General features: G+C 45.9%; 1 protein-coding gene across 1 annotated transcript in view; it reads right to left on the minus strand.

Annotated features, from left to right (window-relative positions):
• The window catches only part of RCOR1 (REST corepressor 1), a 167,437-nt gene extending 161,774 nt beyond the window's left edge, over positions 1–5,663 (minus strand). Inside the window, exons 1-2 of the mRNA XM_056851418.1 lie at positions 5,431–5,663; positions 5,241–5,300 (exon numbers count right to left, since the gene is read on the minus strand). Of these exons, the coding sequence (XP_056707396.1) occupies positions 5,241–5,300; positions 5,431–5,662 (292 nt within the window). The 5' untranslated portion in view covers position 5,663. The remainder of the gene's footprint in view (positions 1–5,240; positions 5,301–5,430) is intronic.
• Between the last annotated feature and the right edge of the window lie 19,449 nt (positions 5,664–25,112).

Raw genomic sequence — 25,112 nt, forward strand, 5'->3', positions numbered from 1 at the left:
TGACACACACCGGGTTTGCTTCCCCATTTATCTACATGAGCAGCCGACTCTAATCTGGAGCACCAGGTTTGATTCCCCATTCCTCCACATGAGCGGTGGACTCTAATCTGGTGGACTAGGTCTGATTCCCCACTCCTCCACATGAAGCCTGCTGGGTGACCTTGGGCCAGTCACAGTTCTCTCAGAACTCTCAGCCCCACCTACCTCACAAGGTGTCTGTTGTGGGGAAACGAAGTCAATTGTAAGACGCTTTGAAACTCCTTAAGGTAAACAAAAGCAAGGTATAAAAACCAACTCTTCATCTGTGCAGATCTTTGCCACTATGACAAAAGTACTCCGGAGGCAGTTGTTATGCACCCAACCAAACCTGTTTTCTCTAAGCAAGGGAAAATGCTAGATGAGAGGAATGAAAAAGAAACACCAGAACTTTACACCCGATTTTTATTTAGGCGTTTATACCTAGTCTAACACTATAACCCCAACACCAAACTGGCTCTCCTGCGGAACTCTTTTTGCACCCCAAGCCTACACAAAGGATGATGCTTTCTATAGCCCTTCACAAGCTGGGACCCACATATTTGAAGGACTGTCTCCTTCCATATGTCCCCGTGCACCAGCTACAGTCATCAGGCAGACATCTTTCGGCTGTCTCACCACTCAGGGTGGCCCATCTGGCATTGACCAGAGCCTTGGCCTTTCCCATCGTGGCTCCAGCTCCGTGGAAGGGGCTCCCTGAAGAAGCAAAAGGGGCCCCCTCCTTGGAGATCTTTCAGAGATGTTGCAATGCATGCCTGTTTGCCAGGGCTTTGGGGGGGTGGGTGTTGAAAGGTAGGCATCTTTTAAAGGGCAGAGCAATTTGGGGCTAACTATTTTATCTTTTGGTTTTCAGACAAGCAGGTTCGAATCAGTAGACACCTGAGAGACAAAGTGCCTGGGATTCCTCCCTGGCCGATTAGATATACTGCTTCCTCACTGCTTCAAGGAGAGGTTTAAACAATATGCTTTTTTTTTTTTTAAGGGAATTGCTGACATTCAAGAACAAAAATACTTCTGGGAAAGATTCACTTGACATCCCTGACATTTGTGTGAGTTAAGCAATACCTCAGTGTCAGGGTGAACAGAGTAATTTGACAGTTCTTTCCTCCAATTAGTACAGAACTTCATTACCAGGGGGGTGGGTTGAAAATGAAACTTCAAGGATAAAAGGTGGCACATGTGCTCCCATCGACAGGAGCTCTAAAAGGGACACCTGTGTGTGAAGCAGAACTTCAAGCTCACGCTTGCAAAACAGGCTTATAGGCCTAACACCCTTCTAAAATGGGAGAGGGAAAGAAGAGAGAGACAGAATGAAGTAAAATCCCTGGTTGTATACATGCGGTCTCTTGCATTTGGGTAACAGGATTCACTGGATCAGGGCCAAATTAGTAACCTGCAAGCCAGTGGGGAAATTTCACAATTCACTCAAGTGTTTCATTTACAACCATCAGATTCTCTAACCATGCAATAAAATATTAGAATTTATTACAAGACTTAGAGAGCCAGAGTGGTGTGGTGGTTAAGGTGTCGGACTAGGACCTGGGAAACCCAGGTTCAAATCCCCACTCGTGCCATGGAAGGGTGACCTTGGGCCAGTCACACACTCTCAACCCTGGCCCTGGCTAGTATTTGGATGGAAGACCTCCAAGGAATACCAGGGTCGTGATACGGAGGCAGGCAATGGTAAACCACCTCTGAATGTTTCTTGCCTTGAAAACCCCACCAGGGGTCACCATAAGTCAGATGCGGCCTGGCGACAAAAACAACAACACAACAAGACCTCAGTTCAATTTTTTAAAAGCTTTGAAATAAGGACAGGTTTCTCGTATGTTACACCAACACATAGGATTTACTTGAACGATGTACGTATAGTCTCCAGCCTCAGAGAACTGCCCCATCTAAACCTAGGAGCATTATGGGAGCCATTTCCATATGGCCTAGTCACATGAGTCCATACTGGATGGGAGACTGGCCCGGGGAATTAACACCTGGGAACCATGTGGCGAGTAACCACATCATAGGCCCATTCTACTCAGTTCCCACTTACAGATGTTACTGATACAATAGAAATAAAGCATCTCTCATGCAACAACAAGAACAACGAGAACTGGTGTGTGGTTATGTGCCTTCATCCATAACCACACACCAATTTACAAACTCAGTTTGATTAAATGACTGGAAGCTCCCCTCACCTAAAGAGAGGACCAGGGAAGGACCAGGGTTCTCTCAAAGATTTCTGCACCCACCTTTAACGGCACAGCCCAGGCCCATAGGGAAGCCACGGAACAGTTCAGCATGTCTCAAACAGCTGTCTTTTTTGTACTATAGATATTGCCTAACCAGTTAATTGGGGCATGAGCAGACACCAACCACAACCCACTCCATCGCAATGGAGCTTACAAATTGACTGGCCCTTTGGAGGCAATAGTTGCCTTGCTGAGCCACAAATATCCCATTTTAGTTTATACTGCTAAGATGGTTCGATCACTGGTCACGCAAAACACAGCAGTGGGGAGCCAACTATTTTAGAAACAGAGTCTGCCCCTTACTTAAGAAGGATTACTTCACCCAAAAGGAGTTTCCTGCATATAAGTTAACCACAGGAATCCCCTTTGGTGTTATTTATACCATACACACACACACACTTATTTTGCCATGTGTACACAAAACCGGAAATCACCACACACGGCAAACAGATGTACGTACATTTATCACATCATCAAGTGACAAGCTGGATGCACTCAGCATCATATGCAGACATATATGGCTTGCATGCATCAGTGATAGGCCAGGGAGGTGGGAAGAAAAAAGCAGAAATATAACTATCCCGTTACGCTCAAAAATATAAAGACTCCACAAGGAAGCCCACATGTTGCTTTGTAATACAGTTTCCATCTAAGGATCGCTCTGTTTCCCGCATGACACACGGCTCAGTCGCCCTTAAAACAATGTAAGTTTTATATTTGAAAACTACTGATGGGGGTAGGGGCTTGGATAGAACAGCAACTTACTTAAGACCTCACGTGCGCCCAGACGTTTCCACATAGACCTGGGCTACAACAGTCCTAGGTGCTCTGACATAAAAGTTGTCCCTGGGAATGGCTTCCAAACAAGAATCAGGTTTCTGGGGAGTTTTGTAGTCAGAAACAAGATTTGAACGGGGCCCTTCCTGAGAGGCGATGCTTCGGTAGTACTACACAACACTCCAGTACAGTCATACACGCAGCAACTGGGAGGGGTTAGGGGAGGAAAGGAAGAGCCCTCAGGACTGAGCGGTTCAGGGTCACACTACGGAAACGATGTGCTTTTTCAAAATATATGAAGGAGCAAGTCTTCTTCTGGTGTTAAAACAAAGAGTCGAAAGACGGAGGATCCTATTAAGTTAGCCCTACGCGCGCAAGTCAGCTGTAGCGTTATAACTAGAAGACAGTTGAGAATTAAAAAAAAAAACACCACACAAACACACCACAGTATTAAATTGCAGTGACAAAGAAACAATAAGAACGCTCACATTTCAAAAGTGAGGAAGTGAGCCCCTTTAAAATAAAAAACCAGCCAGGCATGGCTCCCCCACATACAAACAGATCACACTTTTAGTTCTCTTATAGTAATATTTGGATTCCTTTGTTTGCTCAGTTTCCTCATGTACCATTTTATATTAAGCCAACCGAAAACTGAACCACAGGGAACACCGAGCACATGGAGCGGTCAGTCCCGTCTGCCCCCCCCCCACACCACAACTAGAGTAACAGTTTATTTCAATAAACCCGTCCACCCTGACCCAGAAAGGACGCACGCCTTCTATTATTGCCACTTCCAGCAGCAGCACCAGACTACCAGCCACAAGAAAAGAGAATTATAAGCCTCTCCCCGCTGACTGACGGACTCTCGCTGGTCAAATCCTGGCTTCCTGTTTTGTCACCCAGTCGACCGACAGAGTGCCCCCTGGAATGACTTTATTATTATTAATCGGTTCTCCTCCCCACCCCCACCCCCGCTACCTTTTACATTCCAGTTGCCCTAAATTTTGTCAAGAGGGCGAGAGGAAGAGGTGGGGCAACCCCAGTCCTCCCAGCACCATTCAAAAAAAAAAATCCAATTAGATAAACCAGTAATTCTTTTAAGTAATTTGATTTAGGTCAATTGCATCTAAAATAATTGATTTTGGGGACAGCAGCGGGGTGGGGAGAGAGGAGGAGTGGGAGGGAGTAGACTGGCACCGGTTTTCATAAAGGGACAGTGTCTCTCCCCCCCCCCCTCTGCCAATGTGAATATGAAAAGAGTAGCCACACCTGAAAGCAGGAGAAGGCGGGGGCGGGGGGCAAGAGAGAATAATCCTGACTCTTTTGGACTAGATGGAGTCAACCAGGTCTACTTCTCCCCCAAACACACTCATGTTGAGCGAATGGGGGGGAAAGACAGGAAAAGAATGTAGTTTTGATGAGATTTCATAGAAGGAGGTAAAACCAGAGAATCTCTCCTGCCCGCCCCCCCCCAAAGCGTGGTGGCACGTTTCCCAAACATGATGCCCTCCCCACCGCCAAACAACCCCACCCCCAGGTGTAGAAAAGGGCAAGAGTCCAGGAGCACCTGAAAGACTAACCAAAATATTTTCTGGTAGGGTATGAGCTTTCGTGAGCCACGAAAGCTCATCCCCTACCAGAAAATATTCTGGTTAGTCTTTAAGGTGCCCCTGGACTCTTGCCCTTTTCTACTACTGCAGACAGACTAACACGGCGACCCACTGTGAGCCACCCCCAGGTGGTATTCTTTTCCCAAAGTGGGGCGGGGGGAGAGATACAAAGGGGGAAAGGCGTTGAGGTCCACTTCCCCCTTCTTTAAAATTACACTTCCACTCCCCCATTGCTAAAAATACAACATAAAGGCAGGAAAGAAACTGCTCTAACCCTGCCCCACCTCGCCCCTTCAGTCTTGAGGGCCCCATTCAAAAAAAAAAAATTGCAACCCCATGCATAATTACACGGGAGTAAACTCCGTCGAACTTGGCGGGGCTTACTTCCGAGTAAACCCTCGTGGCGCTGGCCCAGCTTCTCCCAGAGGGCAGGAGAGGCTGAAACCAGAGGGCGGCGCGCGCTCTTCGGAAAGAGAAGCCCCGCAAGACAGCTAGGCGTTGCGAGCTTACATTTCTTCTTTCGAGGCGCGCGTGTTGTTTTTTTTGTTTGTTTGTTTTTAAAGCGACTTACCGGGCTCAAAGTCGGGCACGACCGCTTGATACTGGGCTCCCACTCTCATGCCGCCTCCCCCTGCAAAATAATAATAATAAAATAAAAAAAACAACGCTGGTTTTCTTTTGCCACCCTTTGCAGAGAAAAGCTTCGTGGAGTTGCAATGGTCCCCGCTCCCCCCACCCACCCCCCACCCCGCGATCCTCACCGTGCTCTTCGTCGCTGGACGACCCCGAGCTGCCTTCCTCCCAGGAGTTGTTGCTGCTGCTATTCCCATTAGGCGCCGCGGCCGCCAAACTTTTCGGGTTCCCATTGTTACTGTGCGCAGCCCCGGCGGCGGCAGAGGCGTTGCTGGAAGCGCCAGCCGCGCCGCTGGCATGATTGTTCCTGCCGCGTCTTTTCCCCGAGACCTCTGCGCCCTTCTCCAGCATGGCTGGCATGGAGAGGCTCGAAAGAAAGTCAGGGCGAAGAGAGATCAGAGCCCCAAAAAAAAAAATGTTGGGGGGGGGGGAGAAAGAGAATAATGGAAGGGCTTTTTGTATCTATAAAACTGGGAGGGGGAGAAAGAGGGGAGGGGGGGGAGAGAGAGAAAGCAGCCGGGAAGTGCCAGAGGGTTGCAAACGGCAGTCTCCAAGGGATGCCCCCCTCCCCCTGCGCAGTTGCAGTGTTTAAACCCCCTGCCACGAGCCCCAGCCTCGAACTTTGGAGCCCATCCCTCCCTTTGCTGGGGACGGAGCCTCTGTCAACCTGAGCTGCTGGGCTGCCTGCCTGCCCACGGGCCCGCCCCCCCGGAGGCCTCCCATTGGCCGCCCCCACATTTTGGGAAGCCGTCCTCCCCCCCTCGTTGGCTGCCGCCGCCTGCCCGTCAAGCCGGCCCCGGCGCTTCCGTTCGTCAGGTTAGGTGGAGGCGTCTCGCCTGCCCCTACGTGGTGGGGAGCGGGGCCATCCCGACGCCCAATGATACAGCTTGTGCCGAAGGGCTACACTGTAGCTTGCCGGGGGGAGGAGGAGGGGTCGTTTGGCCATTGCACGCTTTGCAACTCGCTCCGTGTCCCCCCCCCCGAGCGTGCAATTGCCCCGGGCAATGATACAGCTTGTGCCGAAGGGCTACACTGTAGCTTGCGGGGGGGAGGAGGAGGGGTCGTTTGGCCATTGCACGCTTTGCAACTCGCTCCGTGTCCCCCCCCCGAGCGTGCAATTGCCCCGGGCAATTGCACGCTTGGGGGGGGGACACGGAGCGAGTTGCAAAGCGGCCGGCCGGGGTAGGGAGGTGGGAGGCGAGCCTCCTTGTCCTTCCACCACCCACCCCCTACCCCCCCCCATCAGACTGAAGAGTAGCTTGGGACTATTTTACTCCGCCCCCCCTCCTCCTCGGCGGATGGTTACCGGAGGCACGCTGAACCGTTTGAATGGCATAGCCATACAAAGAAAAGAAGCAAGTCTGGAAGCCGCCAAGTCTTTCCAAGCGGGGTGGGGGTGGTTGTTTTTGCCCCCCCTCCTCCACTCGTGCGCGTGGAAAGTACGCGGGAATGGGTTTTTTCCCTTGCTCTTTCTTTCGTGCCCTTGGAAAGCGGAGCTCTGCTTTTTGCAGGAAAAAAGAGAAGGGGGGGGGAAGTCGTCTGAATGTGCTGAGGACGTTTATGCACGGGAGGTTTCGCCTTGGGGTTGCCGCTCTCTAGAAGCGCCTCTTCCCTTATCCGGATCCTCCAAACTCAACAAGAAGGCCCCGTGCCCGGTTTTGAGCGTTTGAATCCGGAAAACGCGCTCCTATTTATTCATGGAAGGTTTTGCCTTGGATTTGCCACTCTTTCGATGCACTTTCCCCCCCCCCCCCCCATCCGTATTCTCAAAACTCAACAATGAGCCGCCATGCGGAGTTTGGAGAATTCAGAGGGGGGGGGGGGGAATGTGCATCGAGAGAGTGGCAAATCCGATGCAAAACCTGCCAGGAATAAAGAGGCGAGACCTCCCATGGTAGGACGAAGCCTCTCGCTTCTCTGCCTGCTCGAAAATGGGGCAACTTCCCAGGAAACGGCGGGGAGCTCTCGTGCAAGAGAATTACGCTGCTGCTTTGTAATCCCCGAAGGAGATTTCAAATGCCTCCTTCAAGCACAGGCAGAGAGCGAGTAAGCAAAAATAAAATAAAATAAAAAAAACCCTGCCCTCTTCGTCCACCCCGGAGACCCACCAATAGGGCAAAAGGCACAGAACAGGGTCAGTGATGTCTACACATACATACAGCTATATATTTCAAGCTGTGTTTAACCGTCGTGCCAAAGTGAGCGAGTCTTGCTTTCCTCCCCGGGCCTCCGGAGGAGGAGGAGGAAGAAGAAGGGGGAGGGGAGATGGAGGCTAAGGGAGAGGACTTGTCAACATCTCACCATGTTTTCCCACGTAGGGAAGGAGGGAGAATAGACGCAGCCCTTGGGGAGTTGTGCAGGGTTGAAGTTGTGGCCATGGGGGCTCTGCCTTTGCTTTGATCTCCCAGGCCAGCTTGTTGTTTCCTTGCGGAGGAAAACCTAGCATTCCTTGGTTCTTGTAGGTTATCCGGGCTGTGTAACCGTGGTCTTGGAATTTTCTTTCCTGATGTTTCGCCAGCAACTGTGGCAGGCATCTTCAGAGTAGTAACACTGAAGGACAGTTGTCCTTCAGTGTTACTACTCTGAAGATGCCTGCCACAGTTGCTGGCGAAACGTCAGGAAAGAAAATTCCAAGACCACGGTTACACAGCCCGGATAACCTACAAGAACCAATGAACTCTGACCGTGAAAGCCTTCGACAATATCTAGCATTCCTTGTTCGGCAGCAGATTGCAAAACCTAAAAATGCAGGTGGGGATTTAAAATGCAAGAGGTGCCTGAATCACAGTGGGAAGACTCTAGCCCCCACTCCAGAAGCTGCTGCGACAGCTTGCTTCTAGGCATGTTTACTCAGAAGTAAGTCCCACGGAAGTCTTTTTTTTTTTTTAACCAATCTGGTTTTTGAAGAATTACAAGCAGTATTGCAGCCCAAAAATAATACTGAGGTGAAGTCTGTCAGTCTGCTTTAGTAACTCTGATGTTTCCTCAACTACCCTCCCTATGGATTATCAATCATTTTCACGGCTTGAGGTTTTTATATTGATAATTTCTTATTTTATTTGTAAACTGCCTGGAGCCGGACTCTGAAGAGGCAGCAGAGAAACTAAATGAAGAAATCTCAGGCCAAGCAATAAGCTTATATTTCCACTTTATATATTGAGAGCTGATGTGGCATAGAGCGTCTGACTAGGATACTGAAGACCCACGCTTGAATCCCCTCTCTTGCTAGGTGACCTTGGGTGAGTGACACACTCTGAGCCAAACCTACCTCACAGAGTTGTTGTGAAGATAGAATATTGGAGAGAATGATGTGAACTATTTGGTCCCCACAGGGGAGAAAAGCGGGGTATAAATGAAGTACATAAAAAATAAAGTTCTAACTTCTGGTTGATGGCATCTTTATTATACTGTGTACTGAGTACTGTGGCCATTCATCCATGAAAGAATCAGATTATCCCCAGGCTAATAGTTAGAACAGGGTCTCCAACCAAGTTGAGGATAAAGGCACTACTGGATTTTTATTTATTTATTCAACATGTTTACACCCTGTTTTTCTCTCCAAAGAGCACCCAAAATGGCTCCCCTCCTCCATTTTATCCTCACAACAACCCTGTGTGGTTGATTAGGCCGAGAGACTGACCCAAGGTCACTCAGCTATGTGTGCCACTACAAAATGGCTGCCATGCGGGGCTGTGCTCTATTTTTGCTCTCTGCAGGTGGTGGAATCTTCCACTGAAATATATTTACCAGCTTTTATTGAGTGTTTATGTTGGCTTTTCCAGTTCCTTTCTCTGTACACATTTTTTAAAGTAAAGTTTAAATTAAATGAAGTGTTCAGGGCATAAAAGGAAGATTTACATTTTTGAGCGGTGGGCAAGAAAACTTACCCATGTTTATCCAACTGAAATTGTGGTCTGTGGCCTTAGATACTCTGTCTTTGTAGGACTGGGAACACCAGGACTGTGTCCCTCCTGTGTCCCCTACCCAGGTGACCAGATGTGGCCTGGGAGTTGCATTTGAAAAAGTTAATTCCCAGTCCTGCAAAGGGCCAGATTTGGAACAAGACTGCAACAAGGTGTGTACGCCTTCCTTCCATGTTGTTTTCCTGGTTCAAAATGGCCCTGGGAGCTTCTGTTTGCCCCAATGGAGAAACTAACATGTAACTCATCTGTACATATGGAGCCCTCCCCCCAGTATGGTACATATAATAGCTTCCCATGGCCATTTCAGGTCTAGGGTTGCCAGGTCCCTCTTCACCACCAGCAGAAGGTTTTTGGGGTGGAGCCTGAGGAGGGTGGGGTTTGGGGAGGGGAGGGGAGGGACTTCAGTGCCATACAATCCAATTGCCAAAGCAGCCAATGTCTTCTCCAGGGGAACAACTGATCTCTATCGGCTGGAGACCAGTTGTAATAGCACCTGGAGGCTGGCAACCCTATTCAGGTCAGTTCAACAGCATGGGCCCCAACCTGGATAGCCCAACCTAGCCTGATCTTGGAAGCTAAGCAGGGGTGGCCCTGGTCAGCATTTAAATGAGAGACCACCAAGGAATATCAGGGTCATGATGCAGAGGCAGGCAATGGCAAACCACCTATGACTGTCTCTTGCCTTGAAAACCCCACAGTGTTGCCATAGGTCAGCTGTGACTTGACCGCAAAATAATAACAATAGCATGGGGGGAAGCTTACATTCCTTCTCTCAGTGCAAGAAGAGAGAGGACCTCAAAAACTGAGAAACCGCCCTTCCCTGCTTCAGAACTGCAATTGAATTAGAAGTCTGTTCAATCCTCCTGTAAGTTCCCCTTCCAGTTCCTAGAAGGTGTGATACATGTATCCAAAGCTTTGGACATTTAATTGGCCACAAAAAATGACTAGATACTTTTGCATCACTTCCCTCCTTTTTATTCAAGGGAAATAAATGCCAGGATTATGCATCTTAAAAAAAACACCAAAATAATAAAAAGTAAATGACTCCATAAAATTAGCGCATCCAGACAACTGAGTATTTTTAACTGAAAAAATATGCGGCTGTTACAAGGATGCAAATGTCTTTCTCAGAACAGATTACAGTTTTTAAATGATAGTCTATTGTCCTACCCCCTGGTTTTTTTGGAGGGCGATCAGATTACAGGCAGAGATAATATTTATTTCATTATGCTTCCTTATTCTTCAACTTGATTTTCAAGCTGGTTTACAACAAAAGTCAGAAATACAATAAAAAATCATGATTTTGTGGATTTTAAAATTATCGGTCTCCAAACAGCAAGACAAAAAGCAGATGACAAAATCCAAAGGTGTGCAGAATTTAAAATGGCAAGGATTCTGAAAATGACAGAATATACAGAGGGCAGATAATCATCACTCTATCCAGTATTGAAGTGGCTGGCTCCCATTTCAATCACAAAACCAGGCTACCCATGGACAAGGTATCAAGAGATATTCCATCCTGACTTTGTAAATTAACCAACAGCAGACTTGCTGCTAAAACAGATGAAAGGTTTGATGAGGACTGAATATTCTCCAGGAAAACAATGTTGAGAGCAGCTTATAACCAGTTAACGGTAAGGGGGGGAGTTGGAAATCTGTCTGCTCAGACTCCTGAGAGCTCATAGAATCCAAGAGTAAAAAAATGTGTGTGTGTGGGGGGGTGTCATATTGTTTCTTCCATCTCACAATTCCTAACAGGACCCTATCTTATAAATAACTTAAGATCAGTGAACATTTTATGTCAATCCAGTAATACAATATAAATCCAACACACAAATCACATTAGAAGATCCATAATAAACCTATGGAGAAGAGCTACCAAAACGATCAGGGGGCTACAGCAACTGTCCTATGAGGGCTGTTTAGCCTGGAAAGAAGGCAGTTAAGGGGAGATATGTTAGAGGTCTATAAAATTATGCATGGTATGGAGAGAGTGGACAGGGAGAAGATTTTTTCTCTAGTATCAGATGAGCATGCCTATTCTATTACGTGCTGTCGAACACAGGCAGGATAATGCTGCTGCAGTCATCTTGTTTGTGGGCTTCCTAGAAGCACCTGGTTGGACTCTGTGTGAACAGACTGCTGGACTTGATGGGCCTGGGTCTGATCCAGCAGGGCTTTTTTTATATTCTTAACAGGGAAGGGAGAGGTGGAGACCAATCCTACATTAGCAAAAAAGAAAAGGAAAAAGCCTGGAATAATTAAACCTGGAATTAACTTGGCATCAAAAGCTACATAAACTCAGCACCCAGCAAACAGATATGGGGAGGGCATTTCAAATTTGGGGCACCCCAACTGTAAAGACCCCTGTCTAATTGCCCACCTTTATATGGAGTATCGAGGTGGGACCAGTCCTGAACTCTGACTTCCAGTGCTCAGATCCATTAAAAAAAAACTGTGATCCCCAACACAGAGCTCTTTACTAATCACACGTTTATAAACCAACACACCCTTTATTTGTTAGTTACATTTATTTTCAAAATAATTGATTAATCTGAAATCAATAACACTCCCCGTTTATTTTTTCACAAATCATTGGATCTAGAGTTGTGAAGAATTCAAGAGCAAATAGTCTTACATTAATTACAGTTCTGTGTGCACATACTGTGACTATACCGTTCCATACCTGGACTTTCTAACACACCTGGACTAGTGTACAGAGCTAAGGGACTATGCAGGAAGCCTTCACCTGCAACGCCAAGTATGGAAGCCGTCCAGACACTACCTCGAACCAAGCTGTAGGGAGCCAGCCGAACTCTGCACGCGTGGCAAGCAGCAAAATGGATCCTGACAAGGAAGTGAACTGGAATCCATCTTGGATGTGGTGGCACAACTCGAGGACAGAGGACCTGTGAACTTGCTTGCTACCCCACCCCGAGCTCACCCTCAGAAACTCCACTCATCGAGACAATAGACAGCACATTGAGACGTTCTGCATGAACCATCAATGTAGCTGCCCTATCAAGATCTACCTGGCAACTCAATCAAAAGGACAATGGCGCTCCCCTGTCACTCCCAGCATTCCTTCCCTGGGATAGTCTGGGACCAGGCTAATCCCATCCCTCAAAATCCTCCTCCTCCTCTTCCCTCACCCCCTCCTATTCCTGATAGTCTGTCAATATCACAGTCACCCGATACTTGACAGCTATCAATAATCCCATCAGCCCAGCACCCTGCCTTTCTCCTCGGAACTCCCCTCCACTTGAGGAGCAATTTTAGCTTTGTGCCCCAAGACCACCTGCTTGGTGAGTTAAGCTTGCCTCAGGGCAGATTTTTACTATAAATATTGGCACCCATGCTGTAGCCATTTGCTTCTCCTTTTGGATCCATTCGAATGCCCCGTGGTTCTGCACTGCTCCTTGACTGCAAAGCGCTGGTTAGCTGAGCAGTTTCCCCCTCCCTTCATCTTCAGCCTCCCTCGCTGGGACCCTTGCAGGAAAGGTAGCTATAGAGTTCCATTGTGCTATCCCTTTAGGACTCTCTTTGTGTGTTTGCCTTGTTTTTCATTGCATTGTGTGTGTGTGATTGTACCCCCTTAATTTCCCCTTAATTTGTTTTACTTTAATTTGCTTCCCATAGCGTTTGTTCTTCTTGCTTGCTCACCCTTGCTATACACTGGAAAAAGAACCCGCTCCTATAGCCTCTCGTTAGTGCTCTAAATTTGTCTCCAATTGACTAATTCCCCGATTAAATATTGGAGACCCCCAGCATTCCCTGTAACAATACTAGCAAAACACCTGTCACTGTGAGTAATTTTTTTATATACCAGTTTACAACATCGCTCTCCCCTCTTCCATTTTACCCTCACAACAACATCCCTGTGAGGTGGGTTAGGCTGAGAGTGTGTGACTGGCCCAAGGTCACCCAGCAAGCTTCATGGCAGAGTGAGGATTCAAACCTGGGTCCCCCAGATCCCAGTCCAACCCTCTAAATAGGTTTGCCATTTCTGGGTTGGGAAATACCTGGAGATTTTGGAGGTGGGGCCTGAGGAGGGCAGGGTTTGGGAAGGAGAGGGACCTCAATGAGATATAATGCCATACAGCCCACCTTCCAAAGCAGCTATTTTCTCCAGGTCAACTGATCTCTGTTGCCTGGAGATCAGTTGTAATAGCAAGAGATCTCCAGCCACAACCTGGAGGTTGGTCTAAATAAGACAGTAGTAGGCGAAAGTAATCAAGCAATAGACAAAGATAGCAAATAACATAAACAGCAGAGCTGTCACTGTATTACAATAAATGTAAATATAAATAGGCAAACCAAGCTAGGCAACCAAGGTTACAAAGCAAAAGTAGGGAAGAAAATGTAGCGAAGAAATTCAGCAGAGGCTGACAACGAATACACAAAAGTTCATGTGAAGCATAGGGTAAAGTTCTAGTCAATTTCAATGTCTTCAGGCGACGGAGGCTCCGGAAATATTCCAGCGTTTTCGCTACAAAAAGTAGCTTCATCAGCCACGAGGGCTTAATTGTACAATTCCTAGGATAAATTAGGAGCTCCCAAACGGGCTGCTATCTGGAGAATTCATGCGCATGAATTCTTTGTCTATTGCTTGATTACTTTCGCCTACTACTGTCTTATTTAGACCAACACTACTTACAGTAGAGTGAGTTATTTGTATAACCACCTGGAGGTTGGCAACCCTACCTTGAAACCACTACACAATGCAGGTTTCTAACAAGTGGTTTAAAGAAGGGATTTTTCTTCTATTTTTCTGGCCTGATGGTTTTATTCATTGAGGGTTACCGCACTTTGTATTCCCAGCAATTTATTAAGAGTTTGAAAATGTTATAAATCGCTTTAAAAGGGTTTTTGGATACCACGGCTTATAAATGGTTGGAAGACGTCTTCACAGCTAAAGGGGCCAAACAAAGTGCAAACAGTATTTTTTATAATGTTTTCAAACTCTTAATACATCGGTGGGAATACATAGAAAGTGCAAACAGTATTTTTTTATAATGTTTTCAAACTCTTAATACATCGGTGGGAATACAAGTGCGGTAGCCCCCATTGTTAACCAGACTCTTCCCCCACCCCTGATGGTTTTGTGAGATTAGTTGCAACTTATACCGCTTTGAGGATTGTTCATACAGGTGGTGTTTTATAATAGCTTTTGTAAAATGCTGTGGTGGTTTTTTAAAAATATATAAAACACCAATTGAGACATCACATCAAGTTTGTAAAAAGTAATGCTCTTATCAACACGGGGTTCCATATTCTTAAACTGGGTTCAAATAAAACCAAATTTATTAATATGGTCGACTTACCAATCACGTGCCAATACATCAAAATTTCCAGACTCAATAGTTTTTCACCACAGAATCACAGACTGCCCGTGCATATAAAGGTGTAAGATCAATAAAAGCAACCCCTGGTCAAAATTATCATCTTAAAATTGATTAAATTGTAAAATATTCTAACAATCATTTTCTAATAACGTTCTGCGTATTTTAATAGCAACGGCGCAGAACTTGGCAGTTTGGAGCGTAAGCTGAGGGTCTTCTCCTAATAGGAGCTTCTTTGCCAAAAGCTCAGCTGACTCTTCAGGGAATTTACCAAGTAGGGGGGAAATAAGCTTTGATCTAACTTCGTGGTAGAATGGGCAACATATCAGTGCATGTTAAATTGTTTCGGTGTCCCCTGTTCCACATTGACATATCCTCTCTGATCTAGGGATCTTCTTATATTTCCCTTCTAAAACAGCCGATGGTAGGGCTCTTAAACTGGGTTGACACATGCAAGCTGCAACATCTGTGCACAGAGGTCTGTGACCCCAGAGGATACAGAGCACAAGCATCTTAACGTTGCCCGCGCAAGGAAGAGGTGACCTGGTTTGTACCTCTTGTCAAGCACATGGGATCCTGCACGGGTAAGTTCCGGCTTGTTTTTTGTACACATTGTGTTGCGTTCAAACTGAGCCGCTGCTGGGAGCGGTTTGTATCATGGAATCTGAGCTCTGAAGTCAGCCGACTTCTCCTCTGCTCCGGCAATCCGTTTCCTAGGTTAGCTCTACAGCATTCTGCAGTGCTCTAAGTCTTGCCAGCCTGGTTTATTGCAATAATTAGGCACTCCAGCAGCCATATGTTTATTAGCTAATGCTTAATATGCATTAAAATCCTGGTAGGTTTTCTGCTGCTGCCCACCTCCACCTCTGAAGTAGCAGTACTTAACCGGCAGAAATGCTGTGTTTTCTTTACACAGAAATTAGGTAATGGGGGAAAAGCTGTACCTGTGGAGTGTCTACTTGTCACATATAGGATCTTTCTAGGCAAAAATGTGGCACCACCGTAATAATTTTTGTTCGTGGGCCTCAATGGGATAGAATGCTATAGAGTCCAGCTCCCAAAGCTGCCACTTTCTCCCTTTGGGGAACGGACCTCTTTTGTCTAGAGATCGGTTGGAATTCTGGGAGACCTCCAAGCCCCACCTGTGGGATGGCAACCCAACAAACCTCATTTTTCTTTGCTTATTTTAAAACGATTTTATTTTCTCCTGCCATTTTTCACTGGAAAATGCCGCCCCCGGTCCAGACTGCTCTTACTCCTGCTGAGGGGAAGTTATAGGTATCTTCTAGTATTTAGGGCAGATTCATACATTACAAAGGGAGTCCCATGGCGGGAACTTAATTTTCCAGTGCATGGATTCATGGCATATGGGGAAAGGGGCTTAAATTCCCCACCACACACATACACCATTTCCCCAGCTTTAAATGGCTCTGGAGGTGGCTATTTGCTCAGTTGAGGAGACATTTGTGTAACACTCAGTACATTTGCCCAACAGGCAAGTAGCATTTCCGGTCAGGAAAACGGTACAAGAAAGACGACTGAAGCCTCCGCTCCCTGCCTGTTGCAATCCCAATCTGAATTGGGCCCACGTGTGCTTGGGAATTAAGTTCCCAGAACACATCTACAGTGCCATCCTATACAGAGTTAAGCCCGTTGACTTCAGTGGACACAGAAGAATGTAACTCTGCTTAGGCCTACACCACTAGTTGTCAGTCCATGCATGTACCAGGCAGATAGGGTTGCCAACTGCCAGGTAGTGGAGAGAAAATAACACCTATGCTATACCAAGGATAATGGTAAGAAACACTAGCACAAGGCTCAGAGATAAATGCAAAATCTTATATTACAAAACAATGGTGAGTACAGTGCAAATTCACCAGGTGTAGCAGTGCAAAAAAATAACAATACAAACAAACAAATATACAAACAATTTGATTCACTATGTACAATGACGAACGCTCTCCAGATTGTAGTTTGCGTTTTCGCCACTAGGGGCTTCGTCAGCGTCTTTTCCGCACAATGGGCTCATAAAGGCCCCATAGGGCTTGCCATTTGGGCTCTGCCTCCCTGGGCTGGTAACGTTTGCAATTCAAGGCGTATAATGTCAGTCCATGCATGTACCAGGCAGATAGGGTTGCCAACTGCTAGGTAGTAGCAGGAGATCTCCTGCTAATTCAACTGATCTCCAGCCGATAGAGATCAGATCACCAGGAGAAAAATGGCCGCGTTGGCCATTGAACACTATGGCATTGAAGTCCCTCCCTTCCCCAAACCCCGCCCTCCTCAGGCTCCACCCCAAAAATCTCCCGCCGGTGGCAAAGAGGGACCTGGCAACCCTACAGGCAGATTTTGTAATGTGTGAATTACTTTACAGTAGCGTCTGGAATTGCAGTCCAATATCTGTAAGGAGGGGAGAGGAGGTGCCAGGGCGATTCTGTGAAAGGTCTGCTAGAGACAGCAGTATGCTATGGAGAAATTCAACATCAGGAAGTCTTTTCCCTAATTGGAGCTGCCGTTATGGGGAGAGCTGTATCTACTGAATTTATGTGTGTTGTGCATATGATAATGTCACAGCATATCTCTTGGGGGAAAGAAATATGGGCTAACGGTAAATTCCCCTGCACCTAAGAAGGAAAACCAAGCCACTGGCTAACACTGGTGTTTCTGTCATTGTCACTCTGGTTAGGGAGCCAGCATGGTGTAACAGTTAAGAGCGGTGCTTTGGAGTGGTGGACTCTGATCTGGAGAACCGGGTTTGATTCCCCACTCCTCCACATCAGCGGCGGAGGCTAATCTGGTAAACTGGATTTTGTTTCCCCACTCCTACACATGAAGCCAGCTGGGTGACCTTGGGCAAGTTACAGCTCTGTTAGAGCGCTCTCAGCCCCACCTACCTCACAGGGTGTCTGTTGCAGGAAGGGGAAGGGAAGGTGATTGTAAGGCGGTTTGAGTCTCCCTTAAGTGGTAGAGAAAGTCAACATATAAAAACCAACTCTTTTGTTTCTTCTTCTTCTAGTTTGCCTTACATTAAAATATAAAGTAAGAACCGCTGTGGTGTAGTGGTTAGCATATCAGGCTGGGAATAGGGACATCTAGGTTCAAGTGCTTGCTTGGATACTTTGTTTATTAGAGCTAGATTTTAGTCCAGTAGCACCTTAGAGACCAGCATGATTTTCGGGGTATAAACTTTTCCAGTGTCAAAGCACCCTTCATCAGATCTTTGACCCTTAAAAGCTTATACCATGAAAGTTTTTGTTGGTCTTTAAGGTGCTTCTGGATTCAAATCTAGCTCGTCTATTGCAGACTAACACGTCTTTGTTTATTAAGTAACCTTGGTCCAGTTCAGCCTCACCTCTGCTAGAGGACTCTTCTGAAGACCTTGAGTTCTGTAGAAAAGGCGGTGGTGGTGAGGATTTGATAGACGGATGTGCATACACCCTGATTTGGATAGCCCTGGATAGCCTGATCTCATTAGATCTTAGATGCTAGGCAGGGTTGGCCCTGGTTAGTACTTGGATGGGAGACCACCAAGGAATACCAGGGTCCCTACGCAGAGGCAGGCAATGGCAAACCACCTCTGAACGTCTCTTGCCTTGAAAACCCTACTGGGTTGCCATAAGTGAGCTGTGACTGGATGGCACTTCACACACAAGATGCATGTGTGTTTAGCATCTTAGCATCTTCTAGGGCTTCAAGACAACGTAATTTTGCACAATTTATTATAATGTATATCTTTGTCAAGAGAGGTCTGAGTGCACACACAAAAAATCCTATGTGGCACTGGATTGATCTTGGAGCAGTGTTCAACCTAACACAGTTTTAAGCATTCAGAAGGCTTCTGACTGACAGTTTCAAAAATATGTATTTTCTATTAATCCAAGCAAAATACCAAGATACTGAGATGGAACACATGCCATTTCTACCGTGGGAGTGGCATTTCCTTAACCATCTGCCACCCATCTCTGTACTTTGGTGTTGTGAATAATCTTGTGTTTGTATTATGAGCTTTAGCATTTGGCAACATTTAAATAGTTTCTGCCCCTTCTTGTGGTTGCTTTGGCAATTGGACTCTATGGCATTGAAGTCCCTCCCTTCCCCAAACCCTGCCCTCCTCAGGCTCTGCCCAAAAAACCTCCCACCAATGGCAAACAGAGACCTGGCAACTTTACTGAGCACCAGTTGGACCCCCATAGATTTTTAAAAAGGCGTTCCTCACAGCTGCTGTGTGGTTGTAGGGAAAGCAAGTGGGTAGGGTTGCCAGGTCCCTCTTTGCCATCGGCGGGAGGTTTGTGGGGCAGAGCCTGAGGAGGGCGGGGTTTGGGGGAGGGGAGGGACTTCAGTGCCATAGAGTCCAATTGCCAAAGTGGCCATTTTCTCCAGGTGAACTGATTTCTATTGGCTGGAGATCAGTTGTAATAGCAGGAGATCTCCTGCCTAGTACCTGGAGGTTGGCAACCCTACAAGTGGGATCAGGGGAACTCAGACCTGACCCATTAGAAATCACATCATGTAGTTTGGGCCTGAACTGTGGAGAATGTAAAGTATGATTTAATTTAGGTTACAGAGAGCTGAGCTGTGATGTAGTGTCTTGATCTGCTCTAGCAAGTTTGGTTTCTGATTCTTAAATGCATTTTGCAGAAATCAAGCTTCTTAGTCAAACCCAACTTCTCTACCAGACCTCTTTGCTCTGCAAATTAATAAAAGAGTTAATGTTAAAGGCTAAACAATGCTGAATCTGATCTTCTGCGAAAGACCTCGGATCTAAGGTCTTGCAAACAGCAGACCTCACAGCAGAGGTCTACATTAAAAGGTACAGGTCATGGCTTGTAGCCTGCTACAGCACTCAGTGGTATATGAAGGTCTCCTTCCATGGAAGGAGGATTCCTCTGGCAGAAACAGAAAGACTACACCCTTAGCTAAGGATATAAGTGAACAATAATAAATGTTGCTTCCTTAAAGAACAAGAGCCTCCCATCCACATACACACCAAAAATTGTTGTGGATTCAATTTTGCCTTCAGCAGGACATCAACATGTTTCTGCCAACCTTTTGGGAGGGATTGTGATTCCATGGTACTGAGCATCTGCTTGGCATGAAGAATGTCCTGGGTTCTATCACCAGCATATCCACTTAAAAGGATCAGGAAGAAGATGATGTGAAAGACCTCTGCCTGAGACCCTGTAGAACCACAGCCAGTCTGAATTGACAATATTGACCTTGACTGACCAAGGGATCTGATTCAGTATAAGGCAGCTCCAGGGTTTTCCCAGACTCCATTTCCATTTCTCCCAAACATTCTTTGGTATGAGCTTTCCTGGAAATTGTTCCCAAAGTGAGTTTGGGAAAGTTTGGAAGGGAACTTGTGGATTTCTGCATCTCCCCACCGACATCTGACACCATTTCCCTTCCGGCCTTCCATCCCTTCCTTGCAGGTAGGTATTTTGAATTTTTAAAAATTATCAGTAATAGATTAAAACACTATAGTGATATACTGACTGCTGATTAAAAAATGGCAAAAAGACCAGCAGAGTCGAAAGGGTGGGGGAAAAGATGAGAAGGGAAAGCGTGAAAAATATCTGCGCGGAAGCACATTTGCCATTGCAAGTGGGTTTGCAGTCATGGCGGCAATCACAGCAGAATGAGGAATTGTCCCCGTTTGGAAGCAACCAACAACTGACACCTAGAATTTTGGTCCTTTTGAAGCATTGTGGTAGCTAATAGTCCTATCCAAATACCAAAGCATCCTTGGTTCTCGTAGGTTATCTGGGCTGTGTAACCGTGGTCTTGGAATTTTCTTTCCTGACGTTTCGCCAGCAACTGTGGCAGGCATCTTCAGAGTAGTAACACTGAAGGACAGTGTCTCTCAGTGTCAAGTGTGTAGGAAGATATAGTCAGAAAGGGGTTGGGTTTGAGCTGAGTCATTGTCCTGCAAAAGTAATGTGCTAATCATTGTCCTGTAAGTATCAAGATAATGTGCTAATGACGGTGTGGTATCCCTCTAATAGGGATCTAATAAGCATCCCTCTAATATTTTGCTTTGGTGGGTATGTAGGATTTTTATCTGAATGAATGCAAGCATTAAAGCAACTAATCTGATTTCCTGGGTTTTACCTCGAGCGTTGGCCAAGGACTGGAGGAGTTCGTGCCAAAGGGGGAAGAGTTTCTCTAAATGTCCCTCTTTTTTCATTTTTTTCAAAGGTTCCCAGGAATGTAGCATAATGAAAGGGGAAAGGCCTTGCCGTTCGCTCTCTGCAGATCTCCCTCTGGCTTCCACGCAGCGAAAGCTTTCCGGCGTTCCAATCTCTTTCAGGCTGGGAACTGGCGCCTGTAGCAGAGAGGGGGAGGCCCCTGGCATTTCCCTTCTCCCACAAGCTTTTTCCACAGAAGGTGGCAATCTGTCCCTTTTTGCAAGCATTTCAAATTTCATTGAAATTGCTCCTAACCAACAGAAGATGTAGAAGGAACATGAAAAATTTGAGAGTACCTCAATTAAGAATAATCCTTCCCCCCCAATAGAAAACTCACTTTTCTTTACATATACACATGCTTTTAACAGCAACCTAACCTACAGAAATTCCTTTCTATTTTCTCCCTAAACCAGGAAAGGCATCACCTGCTAATTTATAGTTATTTATTTTATTTTGTATATTTCTGGATGAAGATCCCTAAGGAAGTTCACAGCAGGTTAAAATGCAAACAATTTCATTATACAATCAATATAAACATAAACTGTACAATCATAGAATCATAGAGTTGGAAGGGACCACCAGGGTCATCTAGTCCAACCCCCTGCACAATGCAGGAAACCCACAACCACCTCCCCCCTACACCCCCAGTGACCCCCACTCCATGTCCAGAAGATGGCCAAGATGCCCACCCTCTCATGATCTGCCTAAGGTCATAAAATCAGCATTGCTGACAGATGGCCATCCAACCTCTTCTTAAAAACCCCCAGAGAAGGTGTGCTCACCACCTCCTGAGGAAGCCTGTTCCACTGAGGAACCGCTCTAACGGTTAGAAAATTCTTCCTAATGTCTAGACGGAAACTCTTTTGATTTAATTTCAACCCATTGGTTCTGGTCCGACCTTCTGGGGCAACAGAAAACAACTCAGCACCCTCCTCTATATGACAGCCCTTCAAGTACTTGAAGATGGTTATCATATCCCCTCTCAGCCTTCTCCTCTTCAGGCTAAACATACCCAGCTCCTTCAACCTTTCTTCATAGGACTTGATCTCCAGACCCCTCACCATCTTTGTTGCCCTCCTCTGGACACATTCCAGCTTGTCTACATCCTTCTTAAATTGTGGTGCCCAAACACAATACTCTAGGTGAGGACTAATCAGAACAGAGTAAAGCAATACCATCACTTTGCATGATCTGGACACTATACTTCTGTTGATAAATCCTAAGAACACTTTCCTGGGAATAAGTCCAATTGAGATTCAGAGCAGGTCTGCATAGGATCTTAAAGTCATAGCGTTGCCAAGCTCCAGATGGGGTCTGGAGATTTGCCAGGATTAGAACTGATCTCCGGACTGCATAGATAGCTTATTTGTTTATTGTTTATTCAAAACATTTATTCCACTTCTCCTGGAGAAATTGGCTACTTTGGAAGGTGGACTGCGTGGCATTATACGCTACTGAGGTCCCTCCCCTCCCTATACCCCACTCTCCCAGGCTCCTCCCTCAAATATCCAGGTATTTCCAAACCTGGAGTTGACAACCCTACTGGGAGGGGGAGGGATAAATTATTGGGTTTCTGCTGTTCAAAGACAAATGAACAGAGCTGGAAAAGGAGAAATGGTAGTCTTCCAAAACTGTATCAAACATATTTACACTGTAGATGTGCCACTTCAGACCTTCAGTTCTAGGCAGAACGTTTAAGGCTATATTGTCAAAAATTGCAGTTTTCAAAAAAACCAACTGCTTCTTTCCCAACCCCACTTGGTTGTAAAGTCTGCCTGCAAAAAGTCAAGAGAAGGGAAGGGGGAATGTAGATCTGTTCTTTTTGTCTCATAAATCTCACACAAAAAATCTAAAAGGACAAAATGATGGCTTGGATCCCACAAACAAGTTCTGCGTGCCTTAGATAGTCTCTGCCAGGGAGAATGCTCCCTCTTCCTCTAATACTACCATTTCCACAAGATCAATGGTTTTCAGTTGTGCAAATGGATTTATTTTTTGTCCTTGTGCAAATCGCTGTTTTAGCGAAAGAGGAAGTGCATTCCACAGCAGTGACTGTCTAGACCCCTGGAATTCATTCATAGAATCTAAACCAATTTCACTAATATGCACATTCATCCTTTGTAGCCCTTGGCTTGGATACAGATTAGCATTTCCACAGACCAAGCAGTTCCACCCACACAGTAAAATTTCCCTGCCTCCCTCCTCCCACGGTAGCCTAAAACAGCCCCCAGAGGTTGTTTCTGGGAGCACCCCCCCTCAAGAACAGAATCTTCAACCTTTTCCTTCCATATCCTGTCAAAATATCATTGATAAGCACCATGGGGCAAGGACCTCTGGTTTGCTTGTTATTCCATCAACATCCACTGTATATGGACAATAATATTTTTTACTGCCTCCACCCATAACAACAAATCCAAGGGTTGCCAGGTCCCTCTTTGCCACCGGCGGGAGGTTTTGGGGGTGGAGCCTGAGGAGGGTGGGGTTTGTGGAGGGGAGGGACTTCAATGCCAAAGAGTCCAATGGCCAAAGTGCCATTTTCTCCAGGTGAACTGATCTCTGTCGGCTGGAGATAAGTTGTAATAGCAGGAGATCTCCTGCCACCACCTGGAGGTTGGTAATCCTAAATCCAAGGCTTCAGGTCGGCCTAGGCAGCCTTCATCCAGGAACCAGAAGTTTGGCTGGTGAGGAACCAGGGCGACGGCTTTGGCTGTTGTTCCTCCAACTTTGGAACTCCCTCACTCAGGAGCTGAAAACTACTAAAGGCCATCTGGATAAACCTGCTTTTTCAGAAAGCCTTTGGATCAGACCAATAAGCAAAAATATGGCAGTATGGAAAAAGTGACTTCTTCTTTTTGCCATTGCCTGCCTCTGCGTAGCAATCTTGGACTTCCTTGGTGGTCTCCTGTTCAAGTACTAACCAGGGCTGCCACTACTTAGTTTTTGAGATCTGACGGGATTGGGCTAGCCTAGACCATCCAGGTCAGGGCATTTATTGTTTTTACTGTATTTTAACTGAGTGTTTATGGTGTTTTAATGTCTTATATTCACTTACATATTTTATGCGCCCTGACCTGGTTTGCCCAAGCTAGTCTGATCTTGTAGGATCTCAGAAGCTCAGGGGCGGCTCTGGTTAGTACTTGGCTGTGAGACCACCAAGGAAGTCCAGGGTTGCTACCTAGAGGTAGGCAATGGCAAAACCACTTCAGTTCATCTCTTGCCTTGAAAACCCTGCGACCTGATGGCACTTTCCGCCAACACATGTTTTATTATGCATTTATATATTTTATTGTGTATTGTGACTTGTGTGTTATATTGTGCTGTAAACTGTGTTGGGGACTTTTTAGCTGAAAGACAGTCTATAAGTAAACAAACTAAATAATTCCCCCCTTTTATGTTTTATTTGCTTTTATGTTGTCTTGAGTTACCAGGAGCACTGTGTAAAAGGATGCAAATATACGAACCAAATGCAGAATGCAAATTTATCAACTAAATATATCAATAAACGTCTGTGAGGGATTATCAGCAATTCTAAAAAGAGAGTGCTAACAACACAGTGGCATTAAAAAGTGGCATAATGGATGGCCACACTCATTAGCTGTGTAATTGTTTTTTTACACCTAAGACAGAAATTGCTAAATATAGCTGCCGTTCTCAGCTCTCGGAACATGAGATTCAAATGTTGTTTCCCCACCACTTATGGTATTGTTCTTTGGTTTGAGGAAATTTTTGGAATGTGTATTGTTTTCTTAGCAAAAAACCCTCACTGAGATTGCAGGGAGTTTTGCTCTCAGATTAGACATCATTTCAGGAATATCAAGGAACCACCATCCCATTTCTTGAAGCAGCAGTGGAGGCTTCTAAAAACCTCTTGGTGTAATTTATTTATTTAGAAAATTTCTAAGCCACCTGTCTCGAGAACCTGCTCCGAGGCCACTTACACAGTGAAACACAGAACATCATATTAGGCCCCTTTGGTCCTTGGATGCTCAGGAGAATGGAAGGGACATCACTATTTCAGGTAAACAAATGTATACGTTTATTATAAATCTTTAAAAATGTCTCATAAAATTATTATCAGACTTCAGGCTAACTGTAAAAACGATTTTAGAAGCTCAACCTCTTAATTAAAAGCTTGAGCAAAAAGAAATGCTTTTACCTGGTAGATACCTCAAGGGTTCCACAGACAAGAAGCCACCACAGAAAAAGCTCTGTCTCTTTTTGCCACCCGCCTCACCTTTGAAGGCAGGAGGCACAAACAGCAGGACTTTTGAGGAAGATCTTAGAAAGACTGCACAGGCAGAGGCTGTCCTTCAAGTTCCTGGCTAGGCTTTCCATTTACCTGTCCAGGGCAGGGATT

This window comes from Euleptes europaea, chromosome 6 (genome assembly GCF_029931775.1).
Source record: "Euleptes europaea isolate rEulEur1 chromosome 6, rEulEur1.hap1, whole genome shotgun sequence".
NCBI lineage: Eukaryota > Metazoa > Chordata > Lepidosauria > Squamata > Sphaerodactylidae > Euleptes > Euleptes europaea.